We start from the raw sequence: 17500 nt of genomic DNA on the forward strand, positions 1-17500 counted from the left end.
TGAGTTAGTGATGTCAGAAATGTAAAAAAAATGGGGGATCACCGACCTCGTTTTGGAGAGAACTTGCCCAGAAGAACACCCTGAATCTGAAAAAATCCGGCTTCTTTAGCGAATAAGGTCACAGTGTCTGTAAGACCAAAAATATTGCAATTACATCTTTGAAGTGAAATGCTCTCTACCAAACTTTGTTTAAGTGGACCCATCAAGTGAATTTAGTTAACTGTTGAGGTTCCTTAAAGAACAAGTTCGCATTTAGCGACCATAGTTTCATGCGCCTTGCAGCCGCAAGATGGCAGGATTCCATGTCCAGAGGACAGAAATCTGGAATTTTTTTTAACTTCCCATATTGATTTTTTGTTCATTTTTGGACAATGTGGAGATAATTGTAAGTAAAATCTGTTTCTGAAAAGAAAAGTTAAGGGGTCACCGAACATCCAAGATCGTTAAATCCAAGCAAAGCTATATCAATGGCCATCTGCCCTATCGTTGTTCATTTTTAAAATTAGTACTTAGCGCGCTCGCTCAATGCATGACATAGCATGTGAATTCGCGTGCGCAGTAGCAATTGGCACGAACGTCCTTAAGTTATGCAGTTAATTCTTGTTGTCCCCCCCAAAAAAATGACTGCACATGCAACAAATTCACATAATTTCTTGCATCTTTATTATCATATTCAATTTTCAGTTTTTGAAGGAAGACCACGCAGCAAGCAAACAATAGAAGCTACAGCTGGAGCAGTCACAGGGGAAGCAACATTTGAAGGTGATAATACTGATAATAATTATTATTGTAGTAGTGATGTTTTGATGATGCTGTTGGTGGTGAAGACGACGACGGCAATGATGATGGCGATAATGATCTTTTGGGGAGGAAGTGGGTTTGTCTGGGCATTATGAATTTTACCAGTCATAAACGAAATTACCATTTTTGTCACCTCCCCCCCCCCTCCCCCTTCCCTTCCCCTTTAGGCACTGAAGCAGTTAAATTTGCAAGCAATTTTAGGTTTGGGTTGCAAGTCAATCACATTGTCAATCACAGAAAGCTGCAACAATGTTTATGAACCCCCCTTCAAAACCAATATAATGGCAAATGATTTGCAAAGAAACAGTTTATCCTCTCTGTCTCAAATATTAAGGGCTTAACTTCCAACCTTTTTCTAAGATAAGAATATATTGTGTCACTGGTTAAATTTAACTTCGGGTCGAAATGATTTACCGGTAACCTACAATAAGTTTTGTAGGTTGATGTGGTATCCTTATTATAAAGCACTCCTTGAGCAATTTTATTGCAAGTTGTAATTTTGAAGTGATCTGAAGCATGTGTTTCTAAGTTGTGAAAATTAAAGTAATACTGTATATAAAGAAATTATGGGTGTGGACCCAGAATGCTGCAGTTGATTTGTAATATCTTTGTGACTGGTATTCATCATGACATACCAGTAATTATATTAAAATTAATACAGTAACTGTAGAGACAAAGAAATTACAACTTAAGTTAAAATCATCTTGACCTGACATCAAATTTAACCTGTAACATACAGTAATGAAACCCTACATGAAAGGAAAAGAACTTCTACATGTAATATAATCTTGTTGCAGTTACACTGGTTAAGTAGAGACACCATGCAAGCTTTTTCTTAATAGTCACCGTATGTTCTTTGCACTGCAGCTAATAAAAGCAAGGTTTATTATGGGATACCACCTGAACCTGATCTTGGAGTTGTGATCGAAGAAGAGAGTGAAGATGATGATGACAAAGATAAACCGAAGGTGAATTAAATGACTGAACTTTCAGTATCTGTTTTGTATTTTGTACAAAACAGTTACTTGCATGTATGCCATTAATACTCGATCAGTCTGGTATGCCATGTTTGTCCAATAATATATTTAATATCTTCTGGTTTGCTTTCTGTGTAGAAAAAGAAAGTCAAGAAGGACTCAAATGGACCAGGTACATTTTTAACTTTCTACAGAGCTTCCTTTCATTAATGAATCCCCAAAACTTCACTAATGATGGTATAATTGCACAACAAAGAATAATAACACTGGGAAGTGTGATTGGGCAGTCATGCAATAGAATTTTGCCATGAAACTACGCCATTCAAGGATTTTCTTTGCAGTTATCATTCGAAACAAACTGAAAAAAGCAATTTTGTGTTAGAAGCCCACAAAGCAGCTTGAAAGAAGTGGAAAAGATGCATCTAAACAAAGTTTGATAATTACATGTATGTAACCTCAAGTTGAAGGGTAAAAGCCAGATTATTTCCCAACCTGGCTGATAGGCATTTTTTTTCCTCTGGGTTAAATTCAGATTTTCATGCTGGTACCGGTATTTGTGAACATTTGCTTTTAGGCTGATGCAGCTATTTTTTTTTCATCCCTTTGTTTTGGTGAACTAGAAACTAGACTTCTAGGGCCGGTTGCCACTTACCATTGGTTAAGAGGTATCGAAACCTACATGTGTTTCCATGGTAGTTAACACCGGTTAGCGCCAACCCTGCGTCGAGTAACCTGGACCTGGATTTTTTTAAGAAGCAGTTAGGCTATTTTTTTGGATACAGAAATAAAAAGAAATGACAGTGGCTCCAACAAGTTGCTTTTTAAATCTCAGGCAAAAAGAAACAGGAGCGTAATCCAAATGCACCCCCATTGAACCGTCAGATACAATTTCCTGTCATGTGAGTATCAACTAGTAATAACGTTAAATAAATGCATATTGAAGTGTGTGTTATAGACGAAAGAGAGAAGGGATCATTGCACTTATCTTGACATTAGAGAGCTTTAGCAAAGACAACGGCAACGACAACAAGAACGTCACAAATTTGCATATTTACTGTAGCAGGCAAAAACAATGGCTTTGCACACTCTGTGCGTGCGTTTTTCACTTTTGTTTATTTCTTTGCCGTCGTGAGCAAAACAACAACGTGAAATAGCTAGATTTGAGGTTTTATGAAGATCTGTTGTCAGCAGCTGAGGATAAATTTTAATTTTCTCCCCTAAATTAAGCATCGCTCATAACAATTTCACTCCTGATGCACTGCCACACCTTTGCCATAATTATTAAAAAACTTGGAATAGTCGTGAAGTGATTACAATAATGAGAATTTATGTTTTGAGATGATGTTCTCGTTTCCGTTCCCGTCGTCGTTGCTAAAGCTCCCTAATTATTAAGCAATGACCTCTCTTTCATTATAATTTTATAAGCTGCATTTCAAATATGCATTTATTTCATTGATTTAGTCATTCATTGGAACACAAGATCCCAACAAATAATATTGACCTGCTCCCAACAGTCTGTGTGGGCTTCATAAAGTAGCTCAGTTAGTAGAGCATTGCACAGGCATCCCAGAGGTCTTGGGCTCAAAATAATCCTGTTGAAGTGACCTGACTTTTTTAGGTGTTATAAGTGGAAGGATAACTTCTCTCTTTCTTAATAATAATAATAATAATAATAATAATAATAATAATAATAATAATAATAATAATTATTATTATTATTATTATTATTATTATTATTATTTTTATTTTTTTATTTTTTTATTTTTATTATTATTATTATTTGCATTTTGATGAAATGAAAGTGAAAGGTACATGTAAAATGATAATAATAATAATAATAATAATCCTTTTTATTCAATTAGAAATGCAGATATATACATCAAAACAATCCTTCAGATTTATCTGCTCCAAATAAAAGCATCCTGCATCCTCTGTTAATAGCGGCATAAACCAACCGGAAAAAATCTAGGTGAAACCTTGGCTTTCGGTTACCGTAGACGAGGTTTTACCTCGGTCAAACTGGAGATTGAATCTGCAGTTTCACCTAGTCGGAACCACGGCAAATGCACAAATAGTTTTGAGCGGTACTGTACCTAGACATTTTTAAGTTGTTGTCATCCTAGAAAACTGAATAAAATTTAGGCAGTTTCAATGACATTCAAAGCCATTACTTCTTCACTATTGGTGTGATGCTCTACCAACTTATCAAATTTATCAGCAGTAAGTCAGTTTGTCAGGATCTTGTGGCCATTAAAGGGCTTCATAGGATAAAATGTTAGGGGTGTGTAGTGTAGATTATAATAAAATTAATGGGCCTTTTTCATGCTTGTGACATGCTGAATCTGAGGAATAAAAAGCTCTTGTTTTGCCCCACCCAAACTTGATCCCAATTAAACTTGAAGAGGCTTGGCTAATTTTTGACAAAAGCCAACAAAAGAATGATAGTCTTTCTTTTATTAAAATGGCTTGAATTTGTTCAGGTTTCTTCGACGAAAGTTACTCATTCTTCATTGTAATGTACTGCACTCGTGCAGGTTTGCATCTTAAACCTCTGCATGCCATGATACATCTGGTGCCTACTGTAGCTTTCTAATCCCAATGCTAATACAGACAAGATAATCAATCACCTATGTGTTCTTTTCTTAGGAAGGACAGTGATAAATTGGTGAAGATTACCTTGATGAGAGAAGCTGCCAAAAGAATAAGGTTGGGTCCGGACACTCTTCCATCCATCTGCTTCTACAGTGTACTCAATGCACATACAAGGTGAGGAGAGAAATTTGTGTCACAAAATTTTAGACGTCCATTGTCATTGTGACAATATTATTTACGCACTGACCAGCACTGTTTCTAGAGGTGATAAAACACGTACTGTGAGTTTTTTGAACGGCTTTAAAAACATTCCTCAAAAAATTGTCCCTGAGGAGTTTGCGCAAAATTTAACGTTCAAATTGTGAGAGGAAGATATTAGCATACAGGACAAAAAAGCAAGCCGGGCCTTATTACTATTCTTTAGATGCAAAGAATCTTAAATAGGAATGTTTTATCGGGTTTAATTAAAGCTCATGCGCATGACATTTTATCAGCGTTGAAAGGCTATTAGGTTTGTGAATTATTAATGAGTTTTTGAAGTTAAGCATAATGTTTTCTGGAACAAAATTAATGATTTGCTCAGCATTAATTTTAATCTACATGTAATGGTAGATTAGGACAAATTTTGGCACATTCATTGAGTTAGTCTGGTGTACGAAATAAGGATTTAGAACAATGTCATCAGTTTTTGAGTGGGAGCTGTTCTAGATGACAAGTAGGTGACAAGTGGTAATATTTTCCAGTCACCAATAAGGATTGGTCTGGACTTCAAGTCTGGCTAAAGAATTCCAGTCCAAAAAGAAGCTAAGGGCCAGAGGCAATAAATAGAGTCTAGGTTGAATTGGAGGCATAAAGATGCTTCAATACTATTATTATTGATGTATAGATTATTATTGATATATAGATGCTTCAATGTTGTTATTATTATTATTATTATTATTATTATTATTATTATTATTATTATTATTATTTTTAGTAGTAGTAGTAGTAGTAGTAGTAGTAGTATGAAGATACTTGTAATATAATAAAAAGATAATAATCATTTATGGGATAAATTATGATAATACGGGTAAAAAAATTATTGTGAACAAAGATTCCCATGTAATGTCAATGCGTAGAGTGATGATAATGGCAAGGTATGATGCAATCCTCGACCAATTGGGTTAAATTCATTGCTAAAACTCAATTATCTCAGAGAATCATCTTCTTATTACAGTTTGAACACTGTTAGTATGTCAGAGGACTCAAGCCTGCTGTCAGGTGGGTTTGAGGACAGTAGTGTGCGGGTGTGGAGCCTCACCCCAAAGAAACTGAGAATGCTCAAATCACCCTCAGAACTTGCTCAAATTGACAAAGAAGCAGGTTAGTTAAAGTTGAATAAATAATGTAATGTCATTGAATTTCTGCAATAAACTTCCCCCATTGATTAGTAAAATGAGATGCTGTTAGACATCACTCTTTTGATAGAAAGGCGTAGAGATTTTGGTACTTATCACAAGTGACAGGTTCGGTACATACATGTACTGTAAAATTCCGAAAATAAGTCCCAGGGCTTATATTTTTCTAAGGCCCTTTTTCAGGGGCTTAGTTTTGGAAGGGCTTATCTACGGAGGGAAATTTGCGTTTGCAAATTGATTGGGCTAGCCTTATACTTGGAAGTAAATGTGGTTGCTTTGGGCTCAGATCCCTCTCTTACCATTGGCTGGATTTGTCTTACATTTGTATGTGTTCCCAAATTCAACTACAAGTTACTTTGTAAATAGCTAACTGGTTTCCTTCTGCCAGCTGGGGTTCTCAATCATGTTCTGTTAAGTTTGAGTTTTTCTTAGAGCGGAGTGGCTGTAAAAAACTTAAAAGCTACATGTGTTTCCAGGAGACAGTATAAACAAAGCCATTTTACTGTTGTTAATCACTTTTATTTCTCTATCACAGAGGATGTTCTTGAACGAATAATGGACCACAGGTTTGTTCCCTATTGCTAGTAACATCACACGTAAAGGTTATGATTGAATTTACGATGTAATGCAATCATTTTTGACCTGTAAACTACGAGTGCACCAAACCCTAAAATGAACCATTAAAGTAGAGTTGTCTTCCCAAGCTTGGGTAAGATTGAGAAAGTGACAAATCTACTGAATGGGGTGAGGGGAGTAGCAATTCTCCCTCCCAAGATAGATGGGGACAATAATTGTTCTTAAATATAACCCATTCACTCCTGAGCCCCCACCCCTCCCCCCTCATTGACGAGTAAAATCATCTGGCGTTTGACAGAGTAAAATCTGTTGAGTCTCACTCCAAGGGTTCAATAGGTTAAAGTTGCATGATCTTGATGATTGAAAAGGAAAACTAGGGACTGTGAACTGTCTACAAATCACCTGAGCCTTCTTGTGAAGTCAGTCAGAGTATGAAATGATTGTTTTGGTAAATGGGTTTACTTTACTTGTACCCTGGGTACCACAGGTTTTTCTTGCACAGTTTCTATTGTGTCGCTGCTTGTGCCATTGGCCTTTGGCCGCCAAAGCGAATCGAAGAATTTTCCGTCTGCCGCACGCGAGAAAAAACTCTGGTACCCAGGGTACTTTACTTGAGAATGAAGCTAATTTTTTTAAGAAAGACTATTCATGTTACTCGTATCACCGGTATTTGCTTTTAATTTACTGAAAAGCTTAAGAGAACTCCCAACTGGAAGACCTTTTAAAAGAGACATCAGCTTCATATTAGAGATTTGTAAACAGCACATGGCAAAATGCATAACTTGTCTTGCTGTTTTACTTCTTAGGACAGCTGTGGAAAGTAGACACTTGATTGGTCATTCAGGGCCAGTATTTTCCACTAGTTTTAACACAGATAACTCGTTCCTTCTCTCGAGCTCTGCAGACAGAACAGGTATATACCATATTCATAAATGGTGGCCAAGAAATTATTCTTTTGTCTTTTAGCTTGTTCCAGGTTCCCAGATAGTCGGGAAAAGCGAGTGGGGGCTTGGGTCGAGGCGAGGCGACCTAACCCCGCCTCGCCTTCGACCTAGGCCCCAATTGTGGTTTTTTTTTTAATTGTTTCTTATTATTATTCTGCACAGTGCGTCTATGGAGTCTCTATACCTTCAGTTCATTAGTTTGTTTTAAAGGACATAACTACCCCGTCTGGGACGTTCAGTTTTGGTGAGTTGTTGTTTTTGTTTACTCCTTGAACTCAAAGACCGAAAAGGGTCGCAAACTGGGCTGTTTATGCGGGCAAGATTGTGTTGCTACCGTCAGGTTGTTTTCTTGATCTACAAGGCCTTTCAAAGGTTGTACCCCAAGGGAAATACACGTATTGAGTTGTCAAATTTCTGGATAAGCGTCTGACCCGGGAAAACGCCATCATATATAGCCCATATGTAGCCGTGAAGGTCTCGTTTAGGGTTTCACGCGAAGAAATATAAATATGTTTTTAATATGTTTTAAATATGGTCTGTTTTAGGGGTCAAAAAATCCTGGCCGAAGCCCAGAGCGGTCTTCTTTAAGGCCCAGTAATAAAGGCAACATTTTTCGTACAACATGTCGCGAAACAATGTTGCGTTGCAAGTTGAGATGTTTTGTTGTACAACAAATCTTTATTTTGCAAAAAGTAGACGTCGCTTTTACGTTTTGGAATATGGAAATTTGTTACGTAAGAAGGTAGTAATACCACAGGTAACCCAGGCTCACTGTGTGCGTCACGTAGGTATTAAAATATAGAGAACATATGAGGCGAAGTTTAGGTCTGAAAATTTGCTAGAAAATGGTAATAAAAATCGATAAAACTTACCATGTGGTGAGCTGTTGTTGTCTTTAATACGTACACAAAGTTTCGGGGAAAATGGTCCCCGTTCACCTTCCTTCATAATGTAGTGACAAGGTAGGAGACGGAAGCCAGCGTCGGGACTCCGATCGACCCTCCACGAAAATCAAATCCAGTCGCTAAATAAACACGCCAGGTTCGTGGAATAGGAATTTCTGTAAACCATGAATCCACTGAAGCATCTCCAGGTAGCAACGCGGAGCCACCAGACTCCGTAAAACTTGTAAGTTAACCTGCTAAAATGGCGGCCAGAAAGCGTGGTACTCACGAAGTGCCCAATTCAAAATGGCGCTGAACTCTGGACGCCTGGTGACGAGTATAATAAGTCTCCCTCGAGGGAGGGGAGTCCCAAATTGCTCAGTGAGTTTTGTTTTTAGCAATTTAGGACTCGCCTCCCTCGAGGATAACAGTGAGCCTGGGTTACCTGTGGTAATACGCGCAACAAACCATCTCAACTTGCAACGCAACATTAGAGAGCTTAAGCAACGACGACGGCGACGGCAACGAGAACTTAATCTCGAAATATCAATTCGCGTAATTTTAATCGCTACGTGACCCTTTCAACCTTTTTAATATGACGAGGGTGCGGTACAATGTAGTTCCTCGAGAATAGGGAGCTTAAGCAACGAGAACGGTGACGGCAACAAAAACTTCACAAATTTGCATATTTAGTGGGCAAAAACAATAGCTTTGCACGCCCTGCACGTGCGTTTTTCATTTTTGTCCATTTCTTTGCCGTCGTCAGGAAAAACAACAACGTGAAATAGCCAAATTTGAGGTTTTATAACGGGCGTCAGCATTCGAGGATAAAGCTTCATTTTCTCCCCTAAATTAAGTGCCGTTAAGACGAGTGTAATTTTTGAGGAACTAGAACACCCTCGTCATATTAAAAAAGTTGAAATAGTAACGAAGCGATTAAATAACGCGGATTTGTAGTTTTAGATGATGTTCTCGTTGCCGTCGCTGTTGTCGTTGCTTAAGCTCCCTATCGTCCAACAACAGGGGTTTAGTCTTATACAACCTTGGGAAGGGAGAGCGAGGCACACACAGGACGTGGCCAGTAAAGTGCATTCAACGTTCAGTCATGATGTTCTGTAGCCTTTGAAGGCCAAGGGCCGGTTGCTTGAAGCCTGGTTAGCGCTAACCGTTGGTTAAGAGATATCAAAACCTATAGGTTTCCATGGTATTTAACGCTGGTTAGCGCTAACCATACTTCGAGCAACCCGGGCCAGAAGGTCACAGTGCATCTATTCATTTCCCCAAGGGGATGGCTGGGACAGTAAGTGCATGTAATTGGGGCTTCTCGTTTTCCAGGGGGTGGGTGAGGTTCAGGTTGATGAAGTTTGTCAAAGGATTAACGAGAAATTTAACACAGGTGCTTACGGGCCGTACGATAAATCTATGTAGAGAAGTAGGAATATTTGTAGTTTTCTTTCCTCAGTCCAAAAGGGCACTATTTCGCTACAGCATCTCATGACCGCACAGCCCGCCTTTGGAGCACCGACCACCCACAACCGCTTAGGATCTTAGCTGGTCACGTGTCTGACGTCAATGTATGAATGCATTCAAACATTCGAGAGTTTAAGAAACGACGACGACTACGGCAACGACAACGCCAAAAAGAAGTAATATTATTGGTTAAAAAGAACCAAAATGCTCGTGCTGCACGTGCGGCACGCATTTTTGAACATTTCTCTCCCGTACTCGTCAAAACTACTACGTGAAATGACCAAATTTAAGGTTTTGACGACAACGTGGACAAACTACAGTGAATCTTTCAGTCTCACTCTTTACTTCAAATCCGTCCGTACCAATCCAGTTTTAGGACTCTTCGCTCATATTAAATAATATAAACAAGATGGAACAATCATGAAATACTTAGAACTGCTCAAACTTTATTTTGAAGTGACGTTTTCGTCGCCGTCGTCGTCATGGTTTCTTAAACTCCGGGGTCTCCCTATTAGCTCTTTTGAAGGGCACGGAATGGTTTTTATCGGGGAGGGGAGAGTGAGCAGGTACTTTTGATGTTTAAACTTAACTGTTGGAGAACGTAAGAAACAACGACGTCGGCAGAAAACAAAACGGCGGAGAATAATGAGGACAAACAATGGTTCTGCGCTCTCTGCATGTGCGATTTAAATTTTAATGCATTTCTTTTCCGCGCTATTTAATGACCAAAAAATCCTCTTTCAAAGTTTTGTTATCAATTTATACCAGATAAATTCCTTGAAAACTCTGACACAATTTGCATTCCAAACAACCTTATACCACCAAAGTGCGCCATATTCTTTAGCCGCGTTGTCAGAGCGGGTCCAAGTGCGAAGACGTTCATAAGAAACTTAACACACAAAGTTTACGTTAAAGCAATTTTTTTTGTATTGTATGGCAAAGATATCTGCAAAGATTTAGAAATTAGACACTACCAAAACAAACTGAGAAAGGAAAACGAAAAAAAATCACTTCGTTTGTTTGTGAAACCCAACGATTTCTAATGAACCACAAATACACGTAAGAGTTTTTCAAATAGGCCATTTTCGATATATTAAATATTCAGGTTGAAAGCGAGGCAGTGAGGACAAAGACAATAGAAACACGTGGGAATTAATGTGAAAAATATTTACATATCACCACTTTCCTTTGTCTTTGTCCTCACTGACTCGCTATCAAGCTGAATTTTAATATATCGAAAAAGGCCTATTGTTCAGCCGTTTTGTTTTATTATATGGTAATTGATACGATTAAGACCTTAGTTTTTTTCTCATTTTTTGTCTTTCACAGAGAGTTGCTTTTCATGCAAACTGCAACTACGTTGCTACTGGATCTTGTGACCGGACCGTGAGGTTCTGGGATCTAAATACTGGCAGCTCTGTCCGTTTTTTCACTGGACATAAGGTAACTGTTGACAAATACACGACCGCGCAAGTTCTGATCTTTCTTGGGCTGAGTTGCTCGAAGTTTCTTAAGAGCAAACAGCGTTAAATACTATGACAACTGATTGGTTTTAAAGGGAAGCTCTTTTCCATCGTAAGCGGATAATTTTTTTTAAGCGGAAGGAAAAATGTTCGCCATCAAATTTTTTTGCAAGTGTTTTCATCAAAAAAAAGAATTTTTGAATCACTTACTTTTACTTTCATATTTTTCACGCTCCACCATCTTGAATACTGAGCTTTTTGTATAATGACAACGAGGCAACTGCAATATGTCACAATTAATCGAGAAGTCGTCGCCCGAGAAATTTAAAAATGAAATTGACTGGTCCTAAATTTTTAAAAAAAACTAATTTACATCAAATTTTATGGCAAACATTGTTTACTGTGGTTTTTAGTTATTTTTTCGTTAGAAGGGAAGTTTCAATAACGTTACATAACAATTGCGTTATTTTTAGCTGTGCATGTATCGATTTATGACTTGATTGGGATATTGCTCACTGAAACCGGGAAGGATCTTTTAATGGTGCTTTTGCACTTGCTCATTTTTCTCTCGTTTCCTTGCTACTCAGGGAGCTATCTATTCACTGGCGTTCTCTCCCGACGGACGTTACCTCGCCTCGTCGGGTAATTTCAGCAACGCTTGCCTTAACCGTTATATCTTGATACAGCATAACAAGTTTCTTCAAAATGTCAAGTGTGCGGAAGGAAGTGTTCAATGATGTAGAGAGCGCAACACTTTTTCTGAGCCTGTAGATACTCATTATAGTGTTTCCTTTAACCGTTGACAAGTTCACATGAACCTTTCTTCAAAGAGTCGGCTCAAAGCGAGGTGAACTTGAAATTGTCCTCTTGGAATTTCAAGCAAGCGCAGGTGTGTTTCAGACTGTCTGAATGTGTTACCACCATATTGCGCTGAGATAGTTCCTCTGTGATCTGTTTTCTGAATTTATAGGAGTCGATAAGCGTATCCTAGTTTGGGACCTGGCAGAAGGGACATTACTGACAGAGCTGAAAGGACACTCAGATACCGTGTACTCTTTGCGTTTTAGTAGAGACGGGAACATGCTCGCTTCAGGTATGACAGCCTCAAATTCTTTCTCTGGAGAATTTATCCAAGGATTTCTGTTGCCGTTGTTCTCTTTCCTCTTCGAATTAGATGCGAGAGATTTGGTTTGAATCCAAAGTTGGCGTAGTATAGTACAGAATTGCATTTAGGTCATCATCTGATGTGGGATGGAATTTTAAACGAACAGGGATGGGTTGTCTGCATAGGCAGAAAACGTGATGATTTGTTAACGGAAGTAGCGACAGTGGGATCAGTGTACGACTGTAACTAGATTTTTTTTTAGTTGCGGGCGACTCGGGATACCGGTTGGATTAAACCTAAAAGAGCCCAGTTTTGTCAACATCGTGATTGATATTTTTTCAGGTGGTGTGGATAACTGTGTCAAGCTATGGGACGCTCGTGCTATTTGTAATCCTGAGGATGATGAAGAGGAAAGAAGCAACGAAAAGTAAGTTTGTGAAAAACGGGTTGGTTAGTGTGACTACTGGCAAATCTATGTGCCGCCTTTCTTGAGCTCGTTAAATCCTTTTAAATGATGGAAATTTGATTTGACGATTAAAAAAAACAAAAAAGAAACAAAGCAAAGAAAAACATATAAACACCCAACTGATCTTTTGACGTGTAAGTTCATTACATCGCTGTTCTTTTTCTTTTGTCCTCATAATTCTTACAGCGATTATCAGTCACACGCGCCCCTCCACGACTTTTTTCATTTTTCGAAACGAAATTTGGGAGGACGTCAATCAAATGTTTCCATGACAATAGTTTTCTTCTCTTGGCGGCAGTCGAATTAGCCATGGAAACAGTTGATTGACGTCCTCCCAAATTTAGTTTTGAAAAGTAAAAAAAAATGGTTGCGGTGCGTGTGACTGGTAACCGCTGTAAGGGAGACCTTAATGCAACGAAACATAAGGGTCAATACGCAGCAATTATTACGGCTCTCGGGATTGGTTCACAAAACAAAGAACGATACAAAAGAAACAATGGCCCCTCTGCGTCCTAAAGGGATCCAATGAAATTAGAGGTTGTAAAGAGCTGCGTCCTGGGTCGAACGTAAGAACTTGGCGTAGTTTAGTAGTCATTTGGATATAGTTTTTGTGAGATTGAGGGATCCATTATGTCGCAACACATGGCGAACTTACGCAGTCCTTAATAGTGACCTCACAAAGTAAATTAATATTTTTGTCTTTCTCTTTTCTTAGCCCTGAATCGTCCAAATGCGAGACTTTCGAACTCGGATCCTATCCTACAAAGCGGACGCCAGTTCACTGTTTACACTTTACGCTTAGAAATTTGCTACTTGCGTCTGGGCCTTTCATTCCGTCTTCCTAAGCAACTGATAAATACTTCTTGAAATGTGACTACTCCGAAATGCAGAAACTTGATGAGTGTTTTTGGATCTTCTGACATGGACTTTTAAAAATGAGCAAGGAATACAAGCAATCTTAAATATTGATTCTTCTTTTTCAAGTAAGGACACAAAAAGAAACAGTCAAACATTGCTAAAACTTTATGCTTAGTTTTCGCCCAGAGGTATTTTTGAAGTGGCTCTTCTGGAGCTTTAAGAAACTTCCACTGTTTACACCAAACCAAATGTGTTCTTTTGAAGTGGTGACAAGAGAGGTAGAATTACGAAGTATTAATTGTAAATAAACAGAACTTTACGAAATTTTGTAAAATAAAATTATAGACCATTTTAAAGATACCGAGGCCGTTTATAATTCTGATGTTTCATGTGCATAAATTTAAGATGGCGGTTGGGGGGGGTGGGGGGGGGAGTAACTTTGGGTTTATAATTTTGAAATCACTTTTGTGTTTTCGTCCTTTGATGATACGTGATGAGGAACTGGAACGTTGGAAATGCAAAATCAGTCTAGTTGGGAGAATTTTGCACTCAAAGAAAGTTCATACCTACAACTTGAAGGTAATTGCTCCCAGGCCAGGGTAACGGCTTCCCATTATATATCCCTGAGAACAATAGAATTCAAGATGGTCGCCCTCTCGGTTAAAAGATCTATTGAAACTTTCACTTGGCCTTTGCAAAGGCACATTAAATCACTGACCCCCTCGAACGCTGAGCAACTCAGATTTGGATTTCTAGTTGTAACAGATTTCCACGACTAATGGGTGCGTCGCCAAACCAAGCTGCCTGGCTGGCGTGTCTTATGATCCAAGTTCCCCGGCGAAGACAGGGCTGACAGTTACGTTTCAGACCAGCTTGGCTTGATAAATGCATGTCTTCCTCAAACGTTTTCAAGGTAGAAATATGGTTTTGTTTCACTTATTTTCTCCGACCATGTACAGGACACTTCTTAGAAAGGGCGCCATTTGGGTCAGGTGTGGAGTAGAATTTGGTCGGGGGGGGGGGGGGAGTGGGTGTGCGTAAAATCTAGAATATAACGTTTTTCAGGAACAAGAGAACGCATGCAATTTTTGAAAAGGGAACAAGGATCCCTCTCCTTCTGGGAAGGCTTCTCCATTGCAACTGCGTAAATCGCTCAGAAAACCTAACCGCGATGATCCTTCCAACTTTCATTACAAGCATGGCAGAGGTATTTTGCAAAACGCCGAATGGTTTGCCTACAATTATGGTAATGCATGTCTTTAGTAATTAGGTCTAAACGCCGATTTCTAAAATGGTTAGCTGTTGGTTAATGTTGCGTTTATGTGTAGTTATTACCATCAAATACCGATTTTAAGCGTTCGGCGTTCTGCAAAAATACCCCTGCCGTTTCAAGCAAACAATTGTTATGATTGCCTAAAGTTCAATTCACAACAACCTCGCACTTGTTGCGGAAATTGTCCGCCACACCATAACAACTGACTACTTTAAAACGGTTTCCTATTAAACGAGCTTAAAGAAGACTTCGAACCGTGTGAATGTTTGAGCACAAATTAAAGAAACCTGAAGCATCGCTGTGGGCGAAAAGGATGACCTCAACGCAACCGCGGAATAATTTCAATCCCGCATCGACTGGAATTTTTTCGGGATTCGGGGCGCGGCTCTTGGAATCGAGGCAGCTGTCCCGGGGGTGAAAGCGTGAAAAAGCGCGGGAATCTGTCTCGCTGCCGAGGAAAGAGGAGAAAGATGGCCGATGAATGTAAGTAATGTTGTTTGTCTCGTCTTCTCTATTTCGTTAACGTTCAAAACGTCGTTAACTCTACTTTACTAATACACTAGGCTGATCTGTATCCTCAAAACTATAACTCCTGTTCTACGCCAATTGCATTGGCTGCCTATTAATCAAAGAATAGTTTTAAAGGTTTTACTTATTACTTTTAAGATTATTAACGGCTATGTGCCATCGTATTTAAGTAGCTTACTTGATTCTTATAAACCGAAGCGCGCTTTACGCTCTGCGACCAAAAGGCTATTAATAGTTCCTAAGTCATCCACAACTACATACGGCGATAGAGCATTTTCAATCGCTGCGCCTAAGCTTTGGAATAATCTACCAGATTCGCTAAAATATGCTGAAACTGTCAAACAATTCATATCTCTAGTTAAGACATATCTTTTCACAGAGGCGTTTGACTGATCCTTGAGTCTTAATACCTTACAGATTATATTATTATACACACATATATATTTATATATTAGTTTATTGACTTTTTTTTTTATAGATCATCCATCATTAATCCATATTATTCTAGTTATATATACATATCGTTATTATTGTCATTACCTTTTTTGTATTAGCTTTAGCTTTTGTATTTGTATTATGTAGTGTACACGCATTGAGGCGTAGCAAAATGCCTACTAAAAGCTGTAATTAAATTTAATTAAATTAAACTACAAACAGATTGTTTCGGAGGCGTTTTTAAAGAGTTCAAAAGGCTAACGCCCCTATATTTTCACTGATATTTTGAAGGTGATTCACAGGTTCCCCAAGCTGACAAGGCGATTTTGCAATGCATAACTATTATGTAGTAAGAGAGTTAAATGGTGAAAAGAGTTTAAAATTAAGTTAAGTTGAAAAACTGAACGTCTTTCTCGCGCAATAAACTTTCCCTACCTCAAATATGTTGTTTACTTTTGTTTTGGGTCCATTCATTAGCCATTGCTGATATAGTGATTTTAGTACTCGTTTATACACTCTCAAGCGAAGCGAAGGCTGCACACTCGTCATCTCCGGAGCCGAACATCACTCCACATTTTGATCTCCGTTCACACTCAAAAGTCCTCAATTCTGATAAAATTCCCATTGATATTCTTTCCACAGACATAACTCTTCTCGCTGAGGATACCCTGTTCGAGAGTCAGCGGAGCTTCGGCCAGAAGAGCAGCTGATAAAATCAATTAACAATCTGTGAGAAAAAGCTTTGGGTTGACGTCAACCCTGACTCAACTATTACGACGTGCATTTTTCATTCAGTGTCAAACTCCAGCCATCCATGTCGAATCGTAATTATTGACCGGTTGCAAACAAGATATTAATTTTGTAAAGGGACGTTTCCCTTCACTGCGCTGTTAACTAAACTGTTGTGCCATGGAGATGTAACTTTTTCAGCAGTCTTTATGAAGCCCCTTATACAAACTAACTAAATCTGTATGACTTCTATTACTGACTTAAAGGCAAGCGCAAGGTAGGTAAAATACGTCGTAAATGGCATAATTCGGGATATTGTTCTTTAGTTCCTTCTGTTGCCTCATCTTTGAAAGAGCCCCTTCAGGTATCTCATGTTTGCTCATTACACTTAAGACCATTTGCGAAAAGCTGATAGTTCAAGGAACTAGCAAAGATTTCTACGGCACGTATTAAAACGGGGAAGAAAAAAATCGCATGACTCCAAAGTTAAGTTTGATATTATGCTCTGGTATGTATTCCGCTCCACCAAGTGTTGTCATGTCCATCCAGATAACAGGACTGAATTCTGGAGTTTCAATTAAAAAAAAAAAAAAAATCAACCTACGACACCAATACACTGATTTGTCTGCCGAGAAAATGAACCATTTTAAGTTCGGCCTATTTTGCCGGCAAAGAATGAAAATATATCACGGTATTACAAGGTTGTACTCAATTGTTCTTCTTTCAATTCCAGGTGAAACTTGCTTGCGACTGATTATGCTGGCTGCAAAAATTACCTGAATTTCTATCCATTCTATTCCTACTTCAGTGTTTGCGTCCTCATTTCTCTAAGACTGTTTTAAAACTGAAGATCATCACTGCTAGAAGAAATAAAACAACTATAATTTCTTGTGCATGACGCATGAGGATACTTCAGTTTGCTCATTGAACGGTCTAAAAACTGAAACATCTATAGTTAACAGTCAGCAAAAGGACAGATGCATAGTTATTTTAACAGAAGTA

At 38.6% G+C, this 17500-nt stretch overlaps 1 protein-coding gene across 5 annotated transcripts in view; it reads left to right on the forward strand.

Moving 5' to 3' along the window:
- LOC138049656 (transcription initiation factor TFIID subunit 5-like) overlaps window positions 1–13888 on the forward strand; it is a 21344-nt gene extending 7456 nt beyond the window's left edge. For 2 of the 5 annotated variants that reach the window (XM_068896051.1, XM_068896049.1), the window contains 15 exons: window positions 685–762; window positions 1669–1769; window positions 1917–1950; window positions 2611–2677; window positions 4425–4544; window positions 5587–5732; window positions 6303–6333; window positions 7150–7256; window positions 7450–7531; window positions 9634–9745; window positions 10971–11084; window positions 11692–11746; window positions 12075–12197; window positions 12552–12636; window positions 13391–13888. In XM_068896051.1, coding sequence (XP_068752152.1) covers window positions 685–762; window positions 1669–1769; window positions 1917–1950; window positions 2611–2677; window positions 4425–4544; window positions 5587–5732; window positions 6303–6333; window positions 7150–7256; window positions 7450–7531; window positions 9634–9745; window positions 10971–11084; window positions 11692–11746; window positions 12075–12197; window positions 12552–12636; window positions 13391–13520 — 1385 coding nt within the window. In that variant the 3' untranslated portion in view covers window positions 13521–13888. Of the gene's footprint in view, window positions 1–684; window positions 763–1668; window positions 1770–1916; window positions 1951–2610; window positions 2678–4424; window positions 4545–5586; window positions 5733–6302; window positions 6334–7149; window positions 7257–7449; window positions 7532–9633; window positions 9746–10970; window positions 11085–11335; window positions 11747–12074; window positions 12198–12551; window positions 12637–13390 lie in introns of those variants that run through there. The other 3 variants (XM_068896050.1, XR_011132421.1, XR_011132422.1) reach the window with 3 other exon arrangements.
- The last annotated feature ends 3612 nt before the right edge of the window (window positions 13889–17500 follow it).

Source organism: Montipora capricornis, chromosome 5, assembly GCF_036669925.1.
Source record: "Montipora capricornis isolate CH-2021 chromosome 5, ASM3666992v2, whole genome shotgun sequence".
Taxonomy (NCBI): domain Eukaryota; kingdom Metazoa; phylum Cnidaria; class Anthozoa; order Scleractinia; family Acroporidae; genus Montipora; species Montipora capricornis.